Source organism: Pan paniscus, chromosome 9 (assembly GCF_029289425.2).
Source record: "Pan paniscus chromosome 9, NHGRI_mPanPan1-v2.0_pri, whole genome shotgun sequence".
NCBI classification, from domain to species: Eukaryota; Metazoa; Chordata; class Mammalia; order Primates; family Hominidae; genus Pan; species Pan paniscus.
This window is the reverse complement of record NC_073258.2, coordinates 22,267,958-22,292,189: the sequence shown is the minus strand read 5'-3', so window position 1 is coordinate 22,292,189 and position 24,232 is coordinate 22,267,958. Positions and strand designations below refer to the sequence as shown.

Below are 24,232 nucleotides of genomic sequence, written 5' to 3'. Positions count from 1 at the left end.
TCATCTTTGGATCCCAAGAGCCCGTTGCATAGTAGGTGCTCAGTAAATTCTAAACAATCACCAGCATTTTCTATGAGCCATTACATATGAAAACATGGTCCAAATACTTTGTTGAAATACAACTGACTCATAGCATTGAATAAAATTCCTTAACCAACTCAACCATTATGTTCCTTCATCTACCAAGAAGACAATTTTACCTGCTCACTCTTCCCCATCCAGAGGAGCTACCAGAGGCCATGTGATCAGACTGGGTGGCATAATGCCTGGCATCTGATATTACTGCATGCAGTAAATACGTGATGAACTGCATGATAAGGCGTTGGTTAAATAACGGGGGGAGAGGGGAAACATCAAGCACAGGCACTCACTTGCATGTGATAAAAGCATGATAGTCATTAGTGCAGTTCACTACATATTTTCTGTTCTCCTTGCAGGCATATGGTATAACTGTACTTCCCTTCGCCTTTGAATTTAAGTGTAGCCATGTGACTTCCTTTGGCCAATAATGAGGAAAAGTTACGTGGGTCATTTCCAGACAGAAGCTTTAAGAAACTGTGTGTGGTTCACCATGCTCTCTTTCTTCTTGCAGTGAAGACTGTCAGTGCTCTAAATGGTAGTTCCTCTAACTCTGGATCCCAGAGTGAGAATGATGTACAACATAGCCTTCCACTGACCTGTTATGGCCAAATAGAGTTTTTTGAGAATTGTTTGTTATGCAGCATAACCTATGCTATCCTGACTCATACAAAAACATTCACAGGTACCCAGATTAAAACACATGAAGTTATTTTCTATTGCAGGGCACAGATATAGTCAAATTCTGACTTGGGATTGGGGCCTATGCTTTGGGTGACCAGGGGAGTTGGCATAGAGAAAGGTGACCCATCTTGGCCTTTCTCTTTGGCCTCTTATTCTTGCTTTCATATTGCTAGACATCTTTTCCTCCACACTTTGAACAATGATTAAGTTTAAACAATCACCTTTAAACAACAACTGTTGAACAGTTACCATTTATAGAAAATGTACTTCAGGTGGGGCACAGTGGCTCATGTCTGTAATCTCAGCACTTTGGGAGGCTGAGTAGGTGGATCACCGGAGATCAGGAGTTCAAGACCAGCCTGGCCAACATGGCGAAACCCTGTCTCTACTAAAAAGCAACAACAAAAAATTAGCTGGGCATGGTGGTGTGCACCTGTAATCCCAGCTACTCAGGAGGCTGAGGCAGAAGAATCGCTTGAACCTGGAAGGCAGAGGTTACATTGAGCTGAGATCGTGTCACTGCACTCCAGCCTGGGGAACAGAGCGAGACTCCATCTCAAAAAAAAAAAAAAAAAAAAAAAAAAAAAGTACTTCAGGAGCATGATTATACTCTCTCTGACCCTCAGGTCTGCTTTTACTATAGTGTAAAAAAGTTATGGAACAAAGTTATGAAGTTGGGCAACATTAGGGAATGAGCGATTCCCATGAGGCCACCATACAGCTCTTTCCTTTTTAAAGTGAAAACACTGCATGCACAAGAATGATACTCTGCAGACTATTCCTTCTCCTCTCTTTACAACCCCCTGGTAGAATTCCTCCGTGGTTTAAGTTACAGATGGTTTACTTCCTGTCAGCACCATCCCTTGTTCAGCACTTGTGGCTCCAGCCACTGATCCCACAGGTAGTGGCACTAGCATAAAAGAGCCTCTTGGGCAAGGCCAATGTAGTTATTATTACCCTGCTACTGAGGAAATAGGCATTTGCCTCTAAGGCTCCTTTTATGAGCTTTAAAATGAAAATGACTTTCACTGTCTCTTACTTTGTTTCTAGTTGTTATACACAACTAGGAGAAGAGGAAAGGGGATGGAAAGAAACCAGTGAAGATCGTTAATGCTGGCCACTGTGCTGGAAGCATCTTCTCATCCCAAGACAATGAGTATAACTCTTGAATGCAGGACTGAAAAATGCTCAGGGGCACTAATAGTATAACAGAAAGTTATAAGGCAGACAAAAGGAGAAGGCAAGGAAAATGAAAGAGGAAGAGAGGGGAAGGGCTGGGAATGAGAGGTAAAGAATGACAGAGAGTCAGAGAGAGGGTCAATTGATTGACCCTAGCAAGAAAAGATGAAGACAAAATAATACAAGAGAAGTCATGAAGGAAGGAGGGAAAAGCAAGGACAAGTTCATTCTCACTTGGGCCAGTAGGAAGCTCAATGCTGAATTACTAAAAAATGCAACCATGTGGGATGAAACACGGATTGTGTTTCATCAATCCGTGTTCTCTATTTTTACCTTTTTTTGCACATCATATTCAAACTTACATTTCCCCACAGTCTTAATGCTATACTCATTTATTTTATAATTGTTCTTTTTATTAAATGCAGTTATTATAAGCTGTTATAGAAATAAAAGGGGTTAATTATGAGCTAATTAATTAAATATAAAGAAAAGTGAGTTGCAACGAGGTAGAGCCTAGATTGTCCTAAGTAGCTTGCAGGACCTAAGAATTAGAGTATTTATCTTGGAGGCTTGGCACAGTGGCTCACACCTGTAATACCAGCACTTTGGGAGGCTGAGGCAGGCAGATCACTTGAGCTCAGGATTTTGAGACCAGCCTGGGCAACATGGTGAAACTCTGTCTCTACAAAAATGCAAAAATTAGCCGGGTGCAGTGGCATGCACCTGTAATCCCAGCTACTTGGGAGGCTGAGACAGGAAAATCACCTGAGCCGGGGTGGAGGCTGCAGTCAGCCAAGATCACGCCATTGCACTCCAGCCTGGGTGATGGGGCCAGTGAAACACTGTCTCAAAAAATAAAATAAAAATAAAATATTTGTCTTAGGTGCTTCGCAAAAACACTTTCACCACCCTCATTCGCCTCATTTGATCCTCACAACAGTCCTGTGAGACAGGTATGAATACTGCCCTCATTTCAGAGACAAAAACCTAAACTCAGGGGAGTTAAGTGACATGGAGAGTGAAGACTGGAATTAGGGCATGTTTACAGCAAAACTCACATCTTTTCTTTATAGCTGCCTTGGCAATATAACTGTGATGGTTTGTATCAGTGCTGTCCAAAAGAGTTTTCTACAGTGTGGGAAATGTTCTGTGTCTAGGAGAGCACTGGCCACATGAGACTTTTGAGTACTGGAAATGAGGCTAGTGTGATTAAGAAACCAAACTTTTAGTTAATTTTCATTAATTTTAAATAGCGGTGGCCATTACAGTAGGCAGCACAGATCTAGATTCTCTCACCTCTACCACATGTATGTAGGGGAGATAAGGCTCAAATACTGGCAGCTAGAGATTGTATGAAGTGGGATTAGTGGTCAAAGAGGAGAGCTCACCTTTGCTTTACTTGATGACGGTGGGAAGATTAGGAACAGACCGTACATAACAAGTAGAGAGGGGAGGTAATGGGGGGAGGGGGAAGGTATTTTAGGGTGCCCTTCTTAAACCATGGTCCCAGCCTCTGGAGGCCCTACAGATCCCCAAGCTCTGGGTAGAGAACCTCTAGCAATTGCTTAAGGGTCCATGTAGTGGTTAGCCAAGACCCGGAGAGAAAAGTTTTTGAATGACTGCAGAATCTCTGCAGATCTGGTGGCCTTGGAATTCCTAGCTCACTAAAGGGAAGCATCACCTCTGACCTGTGATCTTGACATTGCAGGCTCCTCCCTCAACTAACAATATAAAAATTGCAATAAGTCAGAATTCACAAATGGGCATCCCTTTTCTAAACTTGCAGGAAGGCCGAGGAGGCAACTGGCCCAGCTCTGTGTAAGAAAGGACCTTTTCCTTGAAGTCTGAGAACAGTGATGAGAAAAGGGGTGAGGGCAAGCCCACTCGCACGGTCCATGTGCAACAGGTCTGGGAGGGAGACAAGTCAAGAACTATTCCCTTTTTCCTCTTAATGTGAATCATTTTGCATTGTCTCTGAAGGACAGAGTTCACTTTTCCAGCTGTTTGGGCATTGCTTGTATTTTCAGTGGCTAAGGGCTCATTTGAAGAGACGATACCATGGTAAGAACTCAAAATTAGGGAATCTCTACAAGGAGAGCTCCCTAAAAGAAGCAGTATGTTAGGTGACTGGAGGATTTGGGGGGTGATCAGACAGGCCTGGGTTTGAACCCCAGCTTGGACACTCATTAGGTGTGTAACCCTGGGCACGTTTACTCACCCTCTCTGAGGACCACTGCTTCAAATCTATGAAACCAGGATAACATCTCCTCTCAAAGGGTCAGGGGTAAATGAGATATTTGTAAGGTGCTTGACACAGTTCCTGGCATAGAGCAACCCATCAGGAAATGGCAACTATTACTGGTTTTATTACCTTCTGATATAAGTTTATATTAGTTTTCTATTGCTGACATAAGTTTATGTCAGTTTTCTATTGCCATAACAAGTTAATATAAACTTAGTAGCTAAAAACAAAAAAAATTGATTAGCTCACAGTTCTGTGAGTCAGAAGCTGACATGGGTCTCGTGGGCTAAAATGATGGGTATGTGCAGGGCTACATTCATTTCTGGAGGCTCTAGGAGCATCTGTTCCTATGGCTTTTCCCCTACATAGAGGCCACCTGCATTCTTGGGCTGTAGCCTTCTTCCTCCATCTTCAAAGCTGGCAATGGCATGATGAGTCCTTCTTACATCACATCATTCTGACCTCCTCCTCTTGGCCTCCCTCTTTCACTTTTGAGGACCTTGTGATTACGTTGGACCCACCTGAATAAGCCAGAGTAATCTCCCTGTCAGCTGACTGGCAACCTTAATTCCCCTCGCCATGAAACTTAACATATCCACAGGTTCTGGAGATTAGAATGTGGCCATCTTTGGGGATGATTATTAAACCTACCACAGGCTTAGAATGAAGCGTGAGGGGAGCAGCCTCTTCCCGTTTTTGCTGCTTCTCTTATGTGGCTCTCAGTAGGGACTATGCTTCAGAAATAACTGGCTTGTTGGGGACCTACCACCTGGTAAGGGTGCCAATTGCATCTGCAGGCTGGGGACCTCTGGCCTGGATTAAACTCTTTCCTCCAGATCAGACCTGAATCCATGAATGCACTGCTTGGTGCCAGGAGGCCTGCTTTGTTCCATATGAATCACAAAGCCAAGCAGTGTCCTGGGCTCTTGGAGTTCTTATGACACTCCCAGCAAGGAAGGAGGGCTCAGCTTGGCAGGCTGCTCAAATACCAGGTTGCATAGTTACATTCTCGCACCATGAGACTCTCCTTGAGAGAGGCCTCCCAATTCAAGCTGAAACTGGGACGCCTCTGAGTGCCAAGGCCCTGGATGCAGCCTGGAAAGTCTGTACAGTGACTCTGAATCCTTCACTGAAACAGCAATCTCAGTACTTAAAACATTCAGAATTTAAAGGGTAATGAAAAACTTATAACAAGATGAAAAGAAAAATCTCTCCTTTCTGCTTGGTTTCCTGGCACAAAGGTGGAGGGTGATTTTCATTTTGTTCAAGTTTCAGGCTGACTCTTTACCACACAGCATTTGTTTTTTTGTCTTTAGAAGGTTTGAAGTAATATGGCCTTATCATCTAAATTAATAAAAAGCACTGAAATTCAGTAAGTATTCTAACGGCTTAGAAGAAAGTTACCAGGTAGTTCCAAAGTCCTCCTCCTGATCTAATGTCACACCAAGCCTGATTTCTGTCCTCGTTGTGCTCTCAATGGCATTTATGTGATCTTGGGATGACATTCGAGAGGAGCATCTAACTGGCTCAGCCCGTTCTGTGCTAAAACACAGGTTGGTAAAGAAAAGGATGAGGAGGATGGTGTGGCTTTGCAGTCACCAAGAAAGGGACTTAGAACTTTCCCAGAGCTGATCTTTACGCTATCAAAGCTCTCAACTTGCTGGAGTTCGGGAACTTTTGATGGGTTCTGAGAGGACAGCAGTGCATGTAGGAACTGGCAGGAGTTCAATGAGCCATTTGACTGTCTGTTAGCCTAGTCTTGGCCCTCCTTGCCATATTTCTTCTTCTTCCCAGTCTGCCAGTTTGGAGACCTCCATGCCAAAGCTCCTTTTATCTGTCTGTTATCTGGAGCCTATGATGTGTAATAAGCCACTCCATTTGTCCCTTTTGATCCTCTCTTCTCAGACACCTGGCTCTAGTCTGCTGGAAGTAGACACTGATCACTATCAGGAAAAACCTGGAGCCCAGGAGTGGCAACCCTAAAGAGTGACAAGAGATCAAGGGCACACTTTACTATCTTCATTTATTATTTCTTAGAAGCTGGCTGGTAACATACCAGACTCACCAACTGACACAGTCTCTATCTCCCAGGCTCTGAAGGCATCCATTCTTATCAGTTACTTTTAATAACCCTGAAGATACCCCAGCCACATTCTGCTGCAAACAGGCAAGTTCTGCCTGGTAGGCCAGCGTCCCTTAAGGTCTTTTCCTGGAAGAGCTGTTCTCCCCAGCTGCTTGGCTGTGGTTACTAATTTTCTTATTCACACAGTGATCTGCCTTTCTTTCATTTGCTGAGGTCTAATCAGGTCTAATCACTCAGTACTTTTCCTCTTTCCTTTGTAGAACTCATGTGGTCTATTGCTTATGTGTGAATGGAAAAAGGACCGGGCTATCTTTTTATACAGAACTTCCTGGAAAAACCTTAGCTCCGGGACCTTCGATTTTCAGGTTTAAAGGAAAGAATTCGGGTCAATTATCTAAGTTGTTTAAAGAACATATTTCCAATTACAGGGACAAGAACAGTATTATCGAAATTGCAGCCACTTGCATACTACCTTTGTTTTCTGATATAACTACATACCACCTGTGATATTCTTCCTTGATATTTCACATTAAATTGCCTCAAGTCTACACTATCCTTACCTTAAGCAGCACTTGTAAAATCACAGGTTTGATGTGCTAGTTGTAAGTTTTTAAAAAAATATTAAAATTAAAATGTAATTATTAAAAAGGAGTATTTTCCTATCTGCCATCTAAAATTATCTCCTATACCACCATGATAGCCTCCCACTTTGGGAAACACTCATTTAGAATATAGATTTTGTAACTACATGAGACTAAATTTGCGATTTACATAAAGAATTTTACAGAAACAAATGTACTATTTCAACTTAGCCAAAGATGAACTATTACTATGGTCAGCTCATAATAACTTTGGAAGTTATAAAAATTTAGCATATTCTAGAATAATGGAAAATATCTCCTTGCCTATAGGCCAGAACTTATGTAAAACAAGGGCAAATTTGTAGTCTTTTACAAATCCTATGTCTTTAAAAAGCCATCTGAGTTCTTTCTTTAAAACTTTGTCAGTTATCCACTCAGTTTGTTTTTTGTTTTGAGACTGAGTCTCACTCTGTTCCCCAGGCTGGAATGCAATGGCTGCAATGGCACAATCTCGGCTCATTGCAACCTCTGCCTCCCGGGTTCAAGCAATTCTCATGCCTCCACCTCCCGAGTAGCTGGGATTACAGGTGTGCATCACCACAAATGGCTAATTTTTGCATTCTTAGTAGAGACAGGGTTTCATCATGTTTGCCAGGCTGGTCTCAAACTCCTGACCTCAGGTGATCTGCCCGCCTTGGCCTCCCAAAGTGCTGAGATTACAGGCGTGAGCCACCATGCCCGGACTCATTCAGTTTTAAATAAATGATCATATTGGAGCATTCCAGTCTGGAGAGAACCAAAGGACATTGTTGTCCATTTGGTTTAACCATACAGGCTGAACTAAAACAACCTAACAAGTGCTACCTATCTTTTCAACCCCACCCTCATCCTCCATCTCCAGAAGCAGGAAACAAGCTCAACTGTGATCTATAGTAATCCCATTAATCTTACAATGAAGCATTAAATTAAACTGCCTAGCATAGATTCTTCTGCTACAAGGAAAACTGTATCTTGTAAGGCCTGTATTTTATGCAGATAGATTTACTAAACAACGTATAGAAGAATACAAATAAGCAAAATAATTTGGCAAATTGTCAAATCTCCAGTGGGGGTGTTGTAGCAACTGATTTTTTTTTTACTGTTATTATTTACTATGAAGATTTTAGTTACAGAGAGTTTAGTTTCTCCTTAGTAAGAGCAGTTCTCAGCCTGGGCGCAGTGGCTCACGCCTGTAATCCCAGCACTTTGGGAGGCCGAAGCAGGTGGATCACCTGAATTTGAGAGTTCGAGACCAGCCTGGCCAACATGGTGAAACCCCGTCTCCACTAAAAATTCAAAATTAGCTGGGCATGCTGGTACACACCTATAATCTCACCTACTTGGGAGGCTGAGGCAGAAGAATTGCTTGAACCCGGGAGATGGAGGTTGCAGTAAGCCAGGATCATGCCACTGCACTCCAGCCTGGATGACAGAGTGAGACTCTGTCTCAAAAACAAACAAACAAACAAACAACAACAAAAAAACAAAAAAAACTTTTTTTTCTCAAATGGTTCATGTTTCTATGGAATTTTCAAACCCATTCCTTTCTTTGTTAATTACAGGAAAAAATCTGACTTGAGCTAGAACCCTAGTGGAAGGCCTTTTAACATCCCTGATATAAATCACAAGCCTGGGCACTGGGGGGACTCTAAGGAGGACACATTCAAGTTAGTGGTAGAGACTGGGCCAGATCGCAAGTTCCTAACAACTCATTCAGTGTTTCCCAGCCTTCCCTGAGAGAACATGAAGATTCTTCTTCAGCAAATTCCATCTCTGGGTGTGATTTCAGTATTTGTCTCTTTGGTGTGCTGCCCTATTTCTCTAAAGCCACACAATTACAGAAGTCACTTAGCTCTTTGTAAAAAGCATGCCCTGGGAACAGCAGGAAGCTGTTGTTGTGCTACTATTTGGCTTTCTGACATAAAAGGTTTAGTACCCGAAAAGTCGATGGTCATTTTAAACCACTTGCATCTAAATTCCATGTTACATCTCATCAACCCAGATGTGGAAAGAGGTCACGTGTTCCAGCAAATCCTTAAACAGCCAGATCATTAAGGGTATTTGAAATCTGCACTGAAATCCAGAATTATAGCACATTAGAACAGGAAGGGATCATAGAAATCATATAGTCCAAACTGCTCACTTCATCGGTTGCTCAGGGTCATAGAATCAGTTTGTCAGAGTAAGAACTAGAACCTGGAGGCCAAATAGTCCTCTTTTATTATCACAGTATTTTCTGAAACTCTTTTCTTCTCTGGCAGCAGTGGCAGTGATGCCTGATCAGCCTCTATGATGTCAACTACTTAGCATGTGGTGTCTAAACCCATGTCCTTAAGCATTGCCTCCTATTACCATGCAACAGGAGGCTTTTTGGTGAAGGCTGCTCAGCCAAGGCTAGGAGAGATCCCTTCTGCACACAGACCTTCTGTGCCACAAGGTGCAATACCTCATTAGCCAGAAAGCTGGCTAATGAGAGAGGAAGTAAAGCACATCCCTAGGGCCTGCTGAACTGACAAAGACACAGTAGCAACAAGCAAAACAATAACAAAAACCACCCAAGCCTGAACTCCCTGTGTTACTGCTGCCAGAAGCACCACCCTACACAGAAGCAGGACTCAAGAACCCTCGGCAGCCCTTTCCTACCTGCTGTACCTGCTCCTAACCCCAGGTACAGATTCCAGGCCTCCCCTCCCTCTCTGTGGGTTAAAGTCTCCATTCACTCTCCCAATATCATAACCCTCATTTCTCAGGCCACCCTGGGATCACCTCTGCATCTGACCAGCCCCAAGTGCAGCAAGCTTACCTGTCAGCGTCTCCGAGGCCCAGGGAGGTATTTCGTTGCAGGGTCTCCCGTACCACAGCCATCCCATCAGGGAGCCGGTTCAGGCGACGAGTATAGAGGCCAAGTCCACCATCAGTCATGTATCTTTAAAAGGAGAAGAAGATGATGCACATGAATGTCCAAAGCAAGTGCCTTCCAGGCTTGCATTCATATCCAGAAGCCTGTACAGCCACCAAGTGCTCTAAGGGGGAAGAAACTGAGGATTCCCTGAGGCTCTGGTGCTGATCACAGCCCAAGGATAACTCAGCTGCTGATCCAACCTAGAGGATCACCAGCTTGCTAACAAAAAAGTGAAAAAAGAGAGCGAACTCAGCTTAATTAACCCAAACTCACAGGTACCTACGACGCAGAAGGGAACTAGGGAATAAAATTAACTGTCAGATGGATTCATGACATTCTTTTTAATGTCAGCGATTATACAAGCAGGTGTTTTACCTGAGTAATGGAAATGGAACTGACAAATCATTAGCAAATCATAGGCAATAATATTACAGAACAGTGAGTGGAAAATGCAGGCAAGCTTTTGAGAGAGGGGGAAAGAAAGGATAGAGGACAGATGAGTGACCTTTGCCATCACAGGCAAGTCACTTCCCTGGATGGTGAGTTTTTCACCCAGGCTATAGGACTATCACAGCCTGTGATATGTGGGGATATCACAACATGGGCATGAGAATTAGTGAGATAAGGAATATGAAAGTGCACTGCAATTTGTGTAAGGCTATATAAGTGGAAGACATTACGGTAGTCACGATCATGAGGTGAATTTCACCCTTGATACTGATGTTTTCAGGGGGTTGTCACAAAACTCTGAACAACACTAATGCTAATTTATTCTTTTTTTGGTAATGCTACAAAGCTGTCTTCTGATGAAATCAGTGCTGTTCTTGAGAGGGAGGATGTTTGGAACTTTCTGTACAGATGGCTGATTGTCTACCAACCAGACAAGTTCCTGAAAGCTTAGCCACTAGTAGGAGGTAGCTCAGTCCAAGGCAGCTGTACCTCATATCTACCTTGGCTTCCTCACAGCCCCCATAAAGGAGACTGGTTTTGTCATTTCCCTCATCTTCAGAGGAGAACAGGGAGGCAAAGCAAAACTTGGGCAGAGCCAGAAACCAAACTTGGATCCCTTCAATCCCTTGTGGGCCCCATCAGATCACCCTGCAAGGTATCTGAAAATGCAAGCATTTTACATTTCAAATCAAGTAATATGTAGTCAGAGGACCAATGAGTCATTATTTTTCTGAAACAGGGTCAGCTGAGCTACATCATGGAAAGCTTAATTGCACTTGACATTTTAACTTTTGCATATATGGAGTCGACCCTGAGGGTTCCCAATTCTTGAATTTCTTCTACCTGTAGCTGGGGACCTTTTTAGGATATATTTTTCAAGAACAGAATTATGAGATGCAGATGAGGCTGCCCAGACCAGGAAGTTCAAGTAAGGGGCAGAGAAGAAAATTCTCACTGGAGTTATCTCATGTGAAAAGCACCTTCCAGAATGGGTAAGAGGAACCCAGGAAGCTTCTAAGCTACTGTGGCTAAATTCAACACCTCCAATGTTCCCTGCTCCTCCCTTTATGACATTAATGATCCCCGAGGTCACAATGTCAACATAATGAGAAATCTGTTGGAGTAAATCAGAGTAAGTGTTTGTGCTTGTGCTGAAAATGCAACAGAAGAGACTGAAGTTTTCACTCAACTTTATCATTTTGAAAACCACTCTGGGAATACACTAAAAACCATCAAATTGTATGCTTTAAAATGGTGAATTTTTAGCCGGGCATGTGGCATGCACCTGTTGTAGTCCCAGCTACTTGGGAGGCTGAGGCAGGAGAATCACTTGAACCCAGGAGGTGGAGGTTGCAGTGAGCCGAGATCGTGCCACTGCTCTCCAGCCTGGGCGACAGAGTGAGATTCTGTCTCAAAAAACAAAACAAAACAAAACAAAACAAAAACAAAACAAAAAAAAACCCCAAAAATAAATAAATAAAATGGTGAATCTTATGATATATGAATTAAATCTCAATAAAAATATAAAAAATGATTACAGCTATAGTTAAATAATTATTTGTCTAATTGCCCTTCAATACATGTCTCTCACACTAAATAGTAAGCTCTTTGCAGGCAGAGATTCTTATTTTGTTCAAATCTATATCCCATGAGCTTAGTACATACTAGGTGCTTATTAAATACTGTTTTTGTTGAATGAATGAACACATGAATGAATGAAGCCCAAAGACACAGCCATAGGGCTGTGCAAATTTTTTTTTTTGCAAGAACACTGATTACAGGTTTTCTTTCCTCTTAAGCTTTAACAAACTTACATTTAAGACATATGACAAGCAAATTAAACGGTCGATCTGCCAACCTACCCATTATCCATCCATCCAGCCACCCTCCAACAGATAGAGTGACTCAGGGTAGAGTAATGGGTTATGGGCATCCATCCTACAAGTAGCACAAGGAGGAGAAAACACCTACACCAAAATGCCATAACTTTGCCAGAGGCTGGACTTTCTAGACCCCATGTCCTTTCAAGGAGAACTCAGTGGAAGCTCTTGAAAATACAATCTATTACACCATTAAGCAAGGCAGTTAATTTTGATTTTAGCAAAGTCTGCCCAGCCAGTTAGATAAACAAAATTCTTTCAACTGGGGAGATCTTGTCAAAGGACAAACAAACTAATTTTAGCATTCATTTCCCTGCTGGATTTTTATTGCTGGTGAAACAACACACACGGTTGGGTAATTACACACACACAGGCATGTAGACAAGGCCCACATGTACAGAACCCTGGCTTCCTGCTAAAGCCAGACGGTGGGGCCTGGTGAGCATTCCAGACACGGAATGCTGAGAAACGTTGCAGCCCCAGCCCAGCTACACCCGGGTGCAACGTGGATGTGTCAGAAAACGACAACCCCAGAAAAGCAGGAAAGCCTCTGAGAAATGGGACTGAAATGGAACTGAACATGTGAGCTGGGCTTGCTGTTGGGAATTCTGACTTTGTTTTGGCAGAGGGGAGGGGAAAGGCAAAGCTAAATCAGGATCTTCTGCCTTCTCAAACTGTAGGAAGAAATGAAAGTCAGGGAGGTGAATGCAACTAGTCTGACAATGATCTAGTTTCAAGACTGCAAGTCTATTTCACTTATCGTGCGCATGTAGAGGGAGGGCAGGCAGAGTGATAAGGAAAATGGGGAACTTACCTCTTCTTTTAGAGGTATGTAAACACATGTTCAATTGTTTTTTAAACAATAATATTCTTTGAAATAAATTCTGTTGTATGTCTCTCCCTGGGAGACGGCACAGCACCAGAGACAGAGCTGTGGTTAGAGCCAGCCTCACACTCAAGAAACTAATTTAAAATGTTTCTAAATTATTATCCACCAATTACAATGATTTACAAACAGCTCTGTATATATTTTTAAATAACTCCTGTATTATAGTCAATGAAAAATATACAAATTTGGGTTTGCTGGACCAAAATTTGTATAGGAATTGGCTATTGTATACATCAATATAGACTGCCTTAACAAAGTGAAAGCCTTAAGAAAGCATAATTTACAGATGAAGCAGCCACGGGTGTGTTTATCTGAAACACTGGCTTTTGCCCAGGGGTGTTAAAAAAGCTTGTGTTTCTGAAGGTTCAGGGAGCCAGAGGACTGATGGCCTCACCCTCCACTTGAGGAGCTTTTATAAGAGGCTCACACTGGGTGAAGAAGAAATGACTTGCCTGAGGTCACAAGCAAAGGAACCAGCTGATCCAAGAACTGAATCTCAGAACACCCATGCCACACTTTCCTTCTCCTTGGAGAGATAAATAATTAGTGCTGGAGCCTAATGAGGTGCTGGTAACATCCTAATGTCTTCTGAGTGGACTCTTGCCTCAGTTGCTAAGCTACTGAACCATCTCCCCGTTACCCTCCCGAGTTCTGCCATGATAGGTGGGTGGAGGTGGCTCTCCGCATCCACCTTCTTAAGCTTCCCCAGAGACCCCTGGATGGAAAGAGTCAGAGCCTCTGCTAAAGGGACAAGGTGTCTGTGGGGTGTTTTTCTTGCTTCCCTGGGGTGGCCCATGAGCATCAGGGTTAAGGAACATGACTGTTGTTAGACCCAAGTTGTTCAAATGCCTTCTCTGCCCCTTGCTGGCTGAAGGACCTAGTATACATCATTGTTAGTAAGCACTAATGGTACTAAATGCTCACTGGGTACTGTGTTAAGTGCTTCACATAAATCATGGCATTCAACCTTCAAAATAATCTTATCAAGTGTTATTATCATCTCTATTGTTCAGATGAGGAAAACAGAGCTGTGGTTAAGATCCCAGTGCAGGCAGGTGAGTTCAAATCCCAACTGTCGCATTTCAGTGCAATTTCTTCTAGTTTAAGTTCCCTCACAGGATTGTGGCAGGTTAAATGAGACAGTGCATATGTTTAGAATGCCCAGTACCTGGCATATAGGGAGCACTTCCTAATCATTAGCTGCTTACAGGAGTGGCAAGACCTAGTTCCTGCTCTGGTGAAGCTCAAAACCTACTAGGGACTAAGACATGCAAATAGCTCTACTGCTACATAAAAGTGGTATAACAGATGAATGCATGACTGGCTTTGAGAACACACGGGAGAAAGCATCGCAGAGGAGCGCTGTTTAAGTTGGCCCTAAAGAGTGCGGAGGAGTTTGCCAGCCAAAAGAGGATCCATCTAGACACATGGATAACATATGCAAAAGCAGAGAGAAATGGCAGAGGGGAAGGTATGTTCAGAGAAGGGTAAGTAGTTCACTATTGTTAGAACACTGGGATCACAGCCAGGAACTGGGCTGCATGGGACCTGGGGGATGGTTTTGAACATCTTGGATGCCAGGCCTTTGCCTGTAAGATGGGGGATACATGAAGGTACTAATGAGTAACAGGCTCTGGCTTCTGTTTCAAAGAGAACGTCGACTTTTCGATTCTTCCAACATTCTGTATTCAATTTTTGGTGGGCATTTTCTCATCAGTATTTTCTTCTACAGAGTTTTCAGAACACACCATTTCCTAGTCCTGTCTGAGTCATCCCAGACCTCTGGGAGCTGGCCAGACTTGAAGGGTAGTCCTCACCATCCCTCCAGTCAAGACAGACCTGTGAAGGCAACATGCCTTTTACGAAAGGAACTTTCTCTACAGAATAGGTTGGTAACTGACACTAGCTATGAAAAAGCTGTGGAATCTAACAGGACCTGTTAGAACAAATACTCCAGACTTCAAGTCTAACATTTAGTAAACAGATTTCTTCCCTTTCTTTAAATGTAATGATGCAACAATGTGGAACCAAGTGAAACTGGCTTTGTGAGTCACCTTCAGAAGCGGCGAAAGGTGGCTTCTCATTTCCAAAGTTCACAGTTCAACATGGCCTGCATAAGTAATACAAACTGACTGCCACTAATCTCACCAGAAATCACCTCTGTCAAGAACTGTGTGAGGAGAGAGGGGACAGAGAAGGAAAGAAATACGTACCGACTTGCTCTAGTCAAGTGCATTTCTAATAGAGCATGACATTAAAAAAAAAAAAAAACCTCTCAGATGCAAGAAATGAAAGAACAAACAGAAAACAAATCAATCGTACATAATTACTTTTCTTCAAAGACATGTCAGCCTGTCTTTATTTTTTGGACACACTTTTGGTTGAAACGTGGACATAGAAACATGGAATAATTACAAATGTGTGTGTAATATTCCTTGCCAATAACAATATAAATATCTGGACGTATATATCAACACATACTTTGTTGCATAAGATTGAAAAAACTAATGGGGGCTGATGAAAAGCCCTTGTTGTTGAGCAATGTCATCAACATCCAGATCCCCAAACATCATATGCTTTCACAGGCCCCTCTACTCAGTTATAATACAGCGTGACATTCATTCTCTGAGTTTATTAGGATGCAAATCGAGTTTCTGGACAGACCTGGAAAAGAATCCCTTTAGTTTAGGGCCTCTGAGAAGACAGATGAATCAACTTCACTCCGGGTCGCAGGAGGATGCACCGGCCAGCGAGTCTAACAAAGCTGCCTGCATCCTTTTGAAAAAAAGCTGACCTTGCTGGGTGTGGTGGCTCACGCCTGTAGTCCCAGCACTTTGGGAGGCTGAGGTGGGTGGATCACCAGAGGTCAGGAGCTTGAGACCTGCCTGGCTAACATAGTGAAACCCCGTTTCTACTAAAAACAAAAACAAAAACAAAAACAAAAAAAATGAGCTGGGCGTGGTGGCAGGCGCCTGTAATCCCAGCTACTCGGGAGACTGAAGCAGGAGAATTGCTTGAACCCGGGAGGCAGAGGTTGCAGTGAGCCGAGACTGTGCCATTGCACTCCAGCCTGGGCAACCAGAGTGAAACCCTGTCTCAAAAAAAAAAAAAAGAAAAGAAAAAAGTTGACCTCTCTGAAAAGAAAAGCAGTGGCCACATTGGCTTAAGGAAGAAGAGAATGCTCTGAAATGCAAAAATATGAGTGGAAAAAAAATGGGCTTAATTTCTCAGTGCGAATTATAAAACTGCAGCACTAAAATTTAGTGAATACTTAAAATTTTGCTAAGGAAACACATGGAAACCACTTTGTCCTCAATGAGTTTTTAGGCATAAATGTTCAGGCAAATGTGGCATATTTATCAAAACCTTTGTCCCCCATGACAAGTTCAGAGACATGTTGCAGTGACTCTAATATCCTACTCACAGCATATTCTTACATATTTTAGAATCAAATAAAGGTGAAATTCAAGCGAAGAACACAGTATTGCCTCTTCCTGATTATGGGTCACCCCAAACTGACACAAGATGAAACAAAACCAACAGCAACCTTTGGAGAGAAAGCCCAAGGTGACAATGCCTTTCTCAGTTGGGGTTCCCTGTGGTAACAGGACTTTAACCATAAATAAGACAGACTGCACAATCCACACAGTTAAGAAACAAGAGGATGTGAGGTGGAAGAGGGGTAAGAAATGTAATCTTTCATTTTTATGACTTAGTGGGCAATTCTTCTAACAGACCCACACATCTTTGGCCTTCATGCCTTTGGGGGAATGCTTCCAACAACCACTGGCAGAGGCCAGTGGGAAATGTGACTTAGAGAATCCAACCAGTTTCCTACCTTTCTGCTTGATGCAAAATTGGGGCACCCTTTACGCGATTTCCTACTGTCCTCCAGGACTGTCAGCTCTTCAGGATGTCACCAAGTTGATAACGACTTGTTCTTTTTAGGAGGATTTGGGAGTTCAATGTACATCGTGAGTAAAATCTTCCCTTATCTCACTCAAGCCTGGAATAGTCTCCTGTGGCCACAACACACACCACCTTGGTTCAGAGCATAGGATGACGTGACCATGGCATATAGACAGCACTGCTGCGAAGTTTCTTCAATGGCCACGAGCCATCCCCCAGGAGAACACACAGTTGAAGGGGCACCAGCCCCTGCTTCTCTGCTGCAAAGTGAGCCAGATAACCAGGAAAACCCAGATCAATCCTCTGGTCAAGGTACAGCAGGAAGTCAAGGCTGCTGCAGAAGTGAACTCACTCAGGAGTTCTGGAGCTGACTCTGGCTAGTCCCAGTCAACAGAGCACACCTCACTGGGGAGTACTGCAAAGATGTTGCTAAGCTAATCAAACAAGGGCTCAGATCTAGCAGGCCATGGGGACAGAGGCAGCAGCAGGAAAAGGTGGGCCTGAGTTAAAGAGGAGTCAAAAGGTCCCAGGGGCCCCCTGCCAGCCTCGCCAGGGAAAACTGGTGTCACAGACTTTTGCCATTTCTACTTCCTAAAGCCAGTGCTGAGGACTGCTTGAAAGAGAAAGAGACAGAAGAGATAGCGTGGGAGTCGCTGTCTGCAGCTCAACTCAACACATGCCTCTCCATCTACCTGCTGCTTGAAATACGGGCCATGGAGCAGTAGTTTCAACATCACCTGGAAGCTGTTTTAAAAAGCTGTATCCGAGACCTTCTAAATCAAACTCAACATTTCCATAAATTCCCCAGGTGATTTGTGTGCACACTAAAGAAAAAGAAGCACTGGACCCAGGCAGTGGTCTCTGTAGAGGGGAGCACAGATGATCCAGGAGTGAAAACGCAAGTGCTTCTATGTATATTTATTTCTCATCAAGATCTTTCTGATTCCTATGTTTTTGCACGCTATATAGTATATGCAATATTTCAATAGCATGGCACATATATATTTTAAAAACAACTACAACCAAATCCAGTTTACAGACCATTATCTAAATCAGAAATTCCTAAACTTTCTTATTAACCTCTTTGGAGAAACTAGTGAAAGCTAGGGACCTCATCTCACATATGTGCAAAATTCACATCCAGCATGAGTTGGCTCACAGACCTCGAGGCCCCACCTTAGCAGTGACTTTGCTAAAACAGGGCAGAAGTAGATCCTGGCTGAGTAGATGCTTCAACATACTCTACAATGATTTCTACATTGCAAGACTTGTCTGTTTGCTATAAACCAATTCCGCAGTGGCTCATGGCATTGCTACAATTCACGTTACCCTGAGTTTTAGCACACAGGCTCAGTCTCACCACTGCTTGGGTCTTGCTTTCACCAAACTTCTAGCAGAGAGATTGATCAAGTGGAGAATTTCTGTGTGGTGGTGAAACAGGCTACCAAGGTTTGTGTGTCTTTTGCAAAATGCAGTGTGACTTTCCACAAGTTTAATAAAATTCCATCTAATACTAATTTCCAGAGCATTTTGGTTGAAAAAGATCTATACGTATATAAAGTCCAGGAGCATTTTAATTTGAAAGGCCTATAATAGCCCTAATAAAATACATACTCCGATGCACAAAGAGCCGAGGATTATAACAATAGTGTACTTATCACCCTTAAACCAATAGACATATGTAAAATTTTAATTATAATCCATGGCTACGCTTGTTTGAAATGGACGCAGGCAGGGCACACTTCTGAAGAAAGGCTGCACACGTTCGAAAATTGACAGTCCCTGTGTCTGAAACTGGTCTTGCCTGAATTGTCTTTATTGTGGTTCAACTGTCAGTGTGGAATTGCAGCAAATATTTCTAGCATTAGCAGGAAGCTTTTTGTCCACCTTCTGAAAGATGAAACACATCCTAACACACAGGAGACAGTTCTCTAGACAAAGCCCCTTTAAGCTCTTTCTTAGAATGAAACAGATGGTGAAAGGAGATGGACTGATATCCAGGAATTCTCAAACCTCAGAATACATGCAGATCCTCTGGAGAGCCTGACCAAAATGCTTATTCCAAGGCCTCAGCTTCATACATGCAAGATGTATTTAGTAAGGCCCAAATCTTGCATATTTTTAAAAAACAGACTTTACTTTTTAAGAAATTATTTCTCTAACACCGTACAGAAATTACAGAGTTCCTTTATATCCCCTCTTCCCCCCAACACTTTGCTCTATTATTATGTACACTTTTTTCTTAGAAACAGGGTCTTGCTTTGTCACCCAAGGTAGAGTGTACACTGCTGTCCTAAACTCCTGGGCTCAAGGGATCCTCCCATCTCAGCCTCCCGAGCAGCTGGGACTACAGGCGCACGCCACCATGCCCTAATTTTTAAATTTTTTGTAGAGATGGAGTCTTGCCACATTGCTCAGGATAGTCTTGAACTAGGCTCAAGCCATCTTCCCACATCAGCCTTCAAAGTGTTGGGATTACAGGCGTGAGCCACTGCTCCTGGGCTATTATTAATATTTTGTATTAGTGTGGTTCATTGTTGCAACTGATGAACCAATATTAATACATTATTATTAACTAAAGTCACATTAGGGTTCACTCTGTGTCTTACAGCTCTACTGGTTTTGATACAGAATGTCACCTACCCACGATTACAGTATCACAGAATATAATTCCACCACCTTAAAAATGCCCCATGCTCCACCTATTCATCCTTTCCCCCAAGTCTGCATTTTTAACAGACATGCAAGTAATTCTCTTGCAGGTAGTCAGGCCAAAACTGTGAGAAATGTTGCCTTAAATCATGAGACCTGGGCGGAAGAACTGTGAGCTAGACTGGATTCAGTTTCCCTAAGAATTAGTTGACTATAATGTGGCTACACTGTAACAGTAATTTAAACTTCAGATCCTCTTAGTAACTACTCTTGGCCCCCTCTGTGTTAGGGGACAATATCCACATTAACCTAGGTTGAAGCTGATCCCCAACGTTTCCTCCATCTCAAATCAAGGCTTGATAAAAGTTGTTACTACTTTAAGTTTCTTCTAAAATATCAAGTGACTCATGATCTCATAGTTAAATGCCTACCGGCCTCAGGACAGTCTGACTGTTGGAAACTCAGATGGCTGGCAAGTGGCAAGAGAGAGCAGTATTAGGCATGCTGAATTCAAAGCATTATGGACAACACACAGGTAGCTCAGTGGGGCATCATAATCAGATGCTCTTCCTCTGGAAAAGCCTTCTACATTGTCAACAGAATCTGACAGAAGTGGATCCTGGCTGAGTAGATCCTTCATCGTATTCTGCAATGGTTTCTACATTGCAAGACTTGTCTGTTTGCTATAAACCAATTCAGCAGTGGCTCATGGCAATGCTACAATTCACATGTTACCCTGAATTTTAGCACACAGGCTCAATCTCACCACTGCTTGGGTCTTGGCTTTCACCAATCTCCTAGCAGAGAGATTGATCAAGCAGAGAATTTCTGTGTGGTGGTAAAACATACTACCAAGCTTCGTGTGTCTTTTGGAAAATGCATTCTCCCGAACACTTCTGATGCACTGAAACACACCTGCCAATCATCATCTGTGGGCTGGTAAGTCTTATCATTCTTGCGATTTCTGCTACGGCTCCCCAAGCCTCAGAGTGCTCTGAGACACAGGCTCACTTTTCACGTTCAGTCAGCAGAATTTTTGTTGGCTTTGAGGATTGTATGCTCCCTTTGGAAGATGACTAGAGCCTTTAGGGGTGGGAATCTGACATCTAGTGTCTGTTTCTCTTCTGGGTTCATGTAGACCCCCCCAGGTAACAACCAAAGTCTTTACCAAACTGGGGAGAAATCAGCTGGCACTTTGGCTTAGGTTCATGCAAGTTTCACCTTGTCTTTTCTAGACTGCAGCTGAAAGAATGCCACGGTGTACTGAGAATAGATAGAATGAGAAGGCGACTAATTTGTAATTGTGAGACAATCCCTGCTGTAGACAAAGGCAAAAAGCAGGCCTTGGGAACATCACTCAACCTCAGCGAACAACTAGATTTCTGGAAGCACTGTAGGGAGGCTGCAGGAAGGGCTCACATAGAGTCACATGTAGGACTTTGCCCAGAGGAGGCCTATGTTTAAGGTGGTGGCATTTGTGCAACAAACATTTATGTAGTACCTACTGAGAGGCAGGCACTAGCCTGGGTGTTGGGGACATAAGAATCAGACTCAGTCCTTGAGCTTGAGGGGCTTAGTGTCAGCTTGGGGCAAGCAGATGTGTAAATATTTGCATGGGGTTCAGTAAAGGCCAAAGCACAGACAGAGGCCAGAAAAGGCTCCTTAGAGAAAGAAAGCCTCCCATAGCATCTTGAAGGTGTCTGCCAGGCAATATTGGCTTGGGGGAGGGAGATCAGGTAGTTCACACAGACACGCATGTACAAACACAAAGGACCCAACATGTAAAGTGAACTCGGTGTATGGTTTTCTATGCTAAGTTTCTACCAGGTGATATTTTCATCAAGACAGTGATTATTCTGGGCACTTATTCTAAATGGGATTCAAAAAATAAACCACCAATACCAAGGAAACAGATATATAGACCTTTGGCCTTCAAGGGTAGAGGATTAAGCAAAACTAGGTGACTATGGGATGCTCAAATTACCAGCCATTGAATCCACAAGAACAGTAGACATGACAGCTGACAACATGAAATGCTGGCCCTGGTCACTCGTGCAGATGTCACCTTCAGAAACTGCACACAGGCAGCTGAGAACACTGGTTGTCTGTAGGAATGATCCTATCTCTAGGGAGGGAGCAGGAATTTGAAAAGTATGTTCAAGGCCCAATGTTTTTGATAATGCATTCTGTAGCTAAAGTTTGACAAAATTTGAGTTGTTGTGGAGCTATTAAAGATACAGTGATTCTGAAAAGCCACATCTAATTTTACCCTCCAGCTCTGCACCTCCTCACCCCCCAATCAGGGTGTGAGATCTTTCAGGATGGGGCATGACATCTAAAAAGAAAAAAGTTTGGGCCAGGCACAGTGGCTTATGCCTGTAATCCCAGCACTTTGGGAGGCCAACGTGGGTGGATCACCTGAGGTCAGGAGTTCAAAACCAGCCTAGCCAACATGGTGAAACCCCGTCTCTACTAAAAATACAAAAATTAGCTGGACATAGTGGCACGTGCCTGTAATCCCAGCTACTTGGGAAGCTGAGGCAGGAGAATTGCTTGAACCCAGGAGACAGAGGTTGCTGAGCCAAGATCGTGCCACTGCACTCCAGCCTGGGTGACAGAGCAAGACCGTCTCAAAACAGAAAAAAGTTTGAAAAACATTGAGTTAAAATATGTGAGGATGGAAATCAGTCATTGTCTTCCTGGAGAGTTCAGATTTTGAACTAATTAAGGTACCAGATTTCCATATTAACAGGAACTATCCAAAAGTGTGTTGTACATCCACAAAAGTTGCATATGATACATTCACATGGGGGGAAACAAGGCTGTGGCTGGGGTGTTACAGGGGGGCCCACCCATGCCCTGAGCCAGGAAAGGGAAATCTCACAGCTCTCTCTTTGGGGTGTAGAAAGGCTTTTTTATACCCTGCAAAATAGGTCCCAAACCCATCTCTCCATCTCCTTGCCCCCTAAAAAGAAAACAGGCCATGGTAGAAAGTCTTAAGATAAAATCCCACAGTGAAAAGGCACCCCATGCAAACCACAGGCCACAAGAAAAGAGAACAATCACTCTAACCTCTTCAGCTTGGCACATACCACATAACCCCCGTCCCTCGCATAGTGAGCAATGGAAAAATGCCCTTTTCTACTAAGGTTGGCAAAAGTGTGTCCTACTCAAAAACGTGCCTGTGGGGCCAGACATGACACAAACTCCCCAAAACCAGTTGATGTGCTCTCAATGACTAAAACACTTGTGCTTATCTTCACCTGGGCATGCAGTGTTCCCACACCATGATGCTCTGCCTCATCTAGCATATTAATGTCGAAATACAGGATGTCTTTTAGATCATCTCCCCCACCTCCCACTTGAGGACACCACACTGAGAAGGTGTGAACTCTAAAACCTCATTTTAAGTGCAACAGAGCATTGAGAAAAACATTCATGATAGGCAGTTTCATGGAACTACAGAACATTAGATCTGGGGGGATTTCAAAGATTACTTGGTTTAATGATTTTTCAGATGCAAAATGAAGACTCAGAGAATTGGAGTGATTTGTCCAAGAAAATACAAGTAGAAAGTAGTCACTAAGGTTTTTTTCATTTAAATGTATTTGTGTGTTCAATAAATCCTTTTTCTGTCTTTTATGATAAAATTGAAGCCTGGCTCCCTTATTTCACATTTATTATAACTGTTGGCTTGTCTTTCTTCTTGTGCTCCAGCCTTCACCCAACAAGTTCAATAAAGGTAGCTCTGTTATTATTATTTCAGAACCAATACTTTTGCTTCAAAATCCCCAGTCCCTATAACTGTGCCTTCAACTCTCGAGATAGGTACCTACCAAGTGTTTCTTGGTATACTGAAGAAAGAATAAATAACAATCAACAATTAAATTGTTGGACTGGGTGCAGTGCCTGTAATCTCAGCACTTTGGGAGGCTGAGGCAAATGGATCCCTTGAGGCCAGGAGTTCAAGACCAGCCTGGCCAACATGGTGAAACCCCATATCTACTACAAATACAAAAATTAGCCAGGCATGGTGGCGCACGCCTGTAATCCCAGCTATTTGGGAGCGTGAGACAGGAGAACCACTTGAACCCAGGAGGTGGAGGTTGCAGTGAGCTGAGATCACGCCACTGCACTCCACCCTGGGCAACAGAGCAAGACTCTGTCTCAATAAAAACAAAAAACTGCTTTCACTGTAGTCCTTCCTTATCTGTGGTTTCACCTTCCATGGTTTTAGTCATCCACAGTCAACTGTGGTCTGACATGGGGTGAGTATGGTACAATAAGATATTTTGAGAGAGAGAGAGACCACATTCACATAACTTTTATTAGAGCATATTGTAACAATAGTTCTATTTTATTGTTAGTTACTGCTGTTAATTTCTTTTTTCTTTTTTTTTTTTTTTGAGACAGAGTCTTGCTCTGTCACCAAGGCTGGAGTGCAGTGGTGCTATCTCGGCTCACTGCAAGCTCCGCCTCCCGGGTTCACGCCATTCTCCTGCCTCAGCCTCCTGAGTAGCTGGGACTACAGGCACCTGCCACCACGCCTGGCTAATTTTGTTTTTGTATTTTTAGTAGAGACGGGGTTTCACCATGTTAACCACGATGGTCTCGATCTCCTGACCTCATGATCCGCCCGCCTCAGCCTCCCAAAGTGCTGGGAT

At 43.1% G+C, this 24,232-nt stretch overlaps 1 protein-coding gene across 12 annotated transcripts in view; it reads right to left on the bottom strand.

The window, feature by feature from the left end:
- Nucleotides 1-24,232, bottom strand: part of NAV2 (neuron navigator 2) — a 770,363-nt gene that overhangs the window by 127,560 nt on the left and 618,571 nt on the right. For all 12 annotated transcript variants that reach the window (XR_008620161.2, XM_063608132.1, XM_063608133.1 and 9 more), the window contains one exon: nucleotides 9,690-9,812. Coding sequence is in view for 11 of the 12 variants with exons in the window: in XM_063608132.1 (XP_063464202.1) it covers nucleotides 9,690-9,812 (123 nt within the window). In the remaining variant the exon portion in view is untranslated. The remainder of the gene's footprint in view (nucleotides 1-9,689; nucleotides 9,813-24,232) is intronic.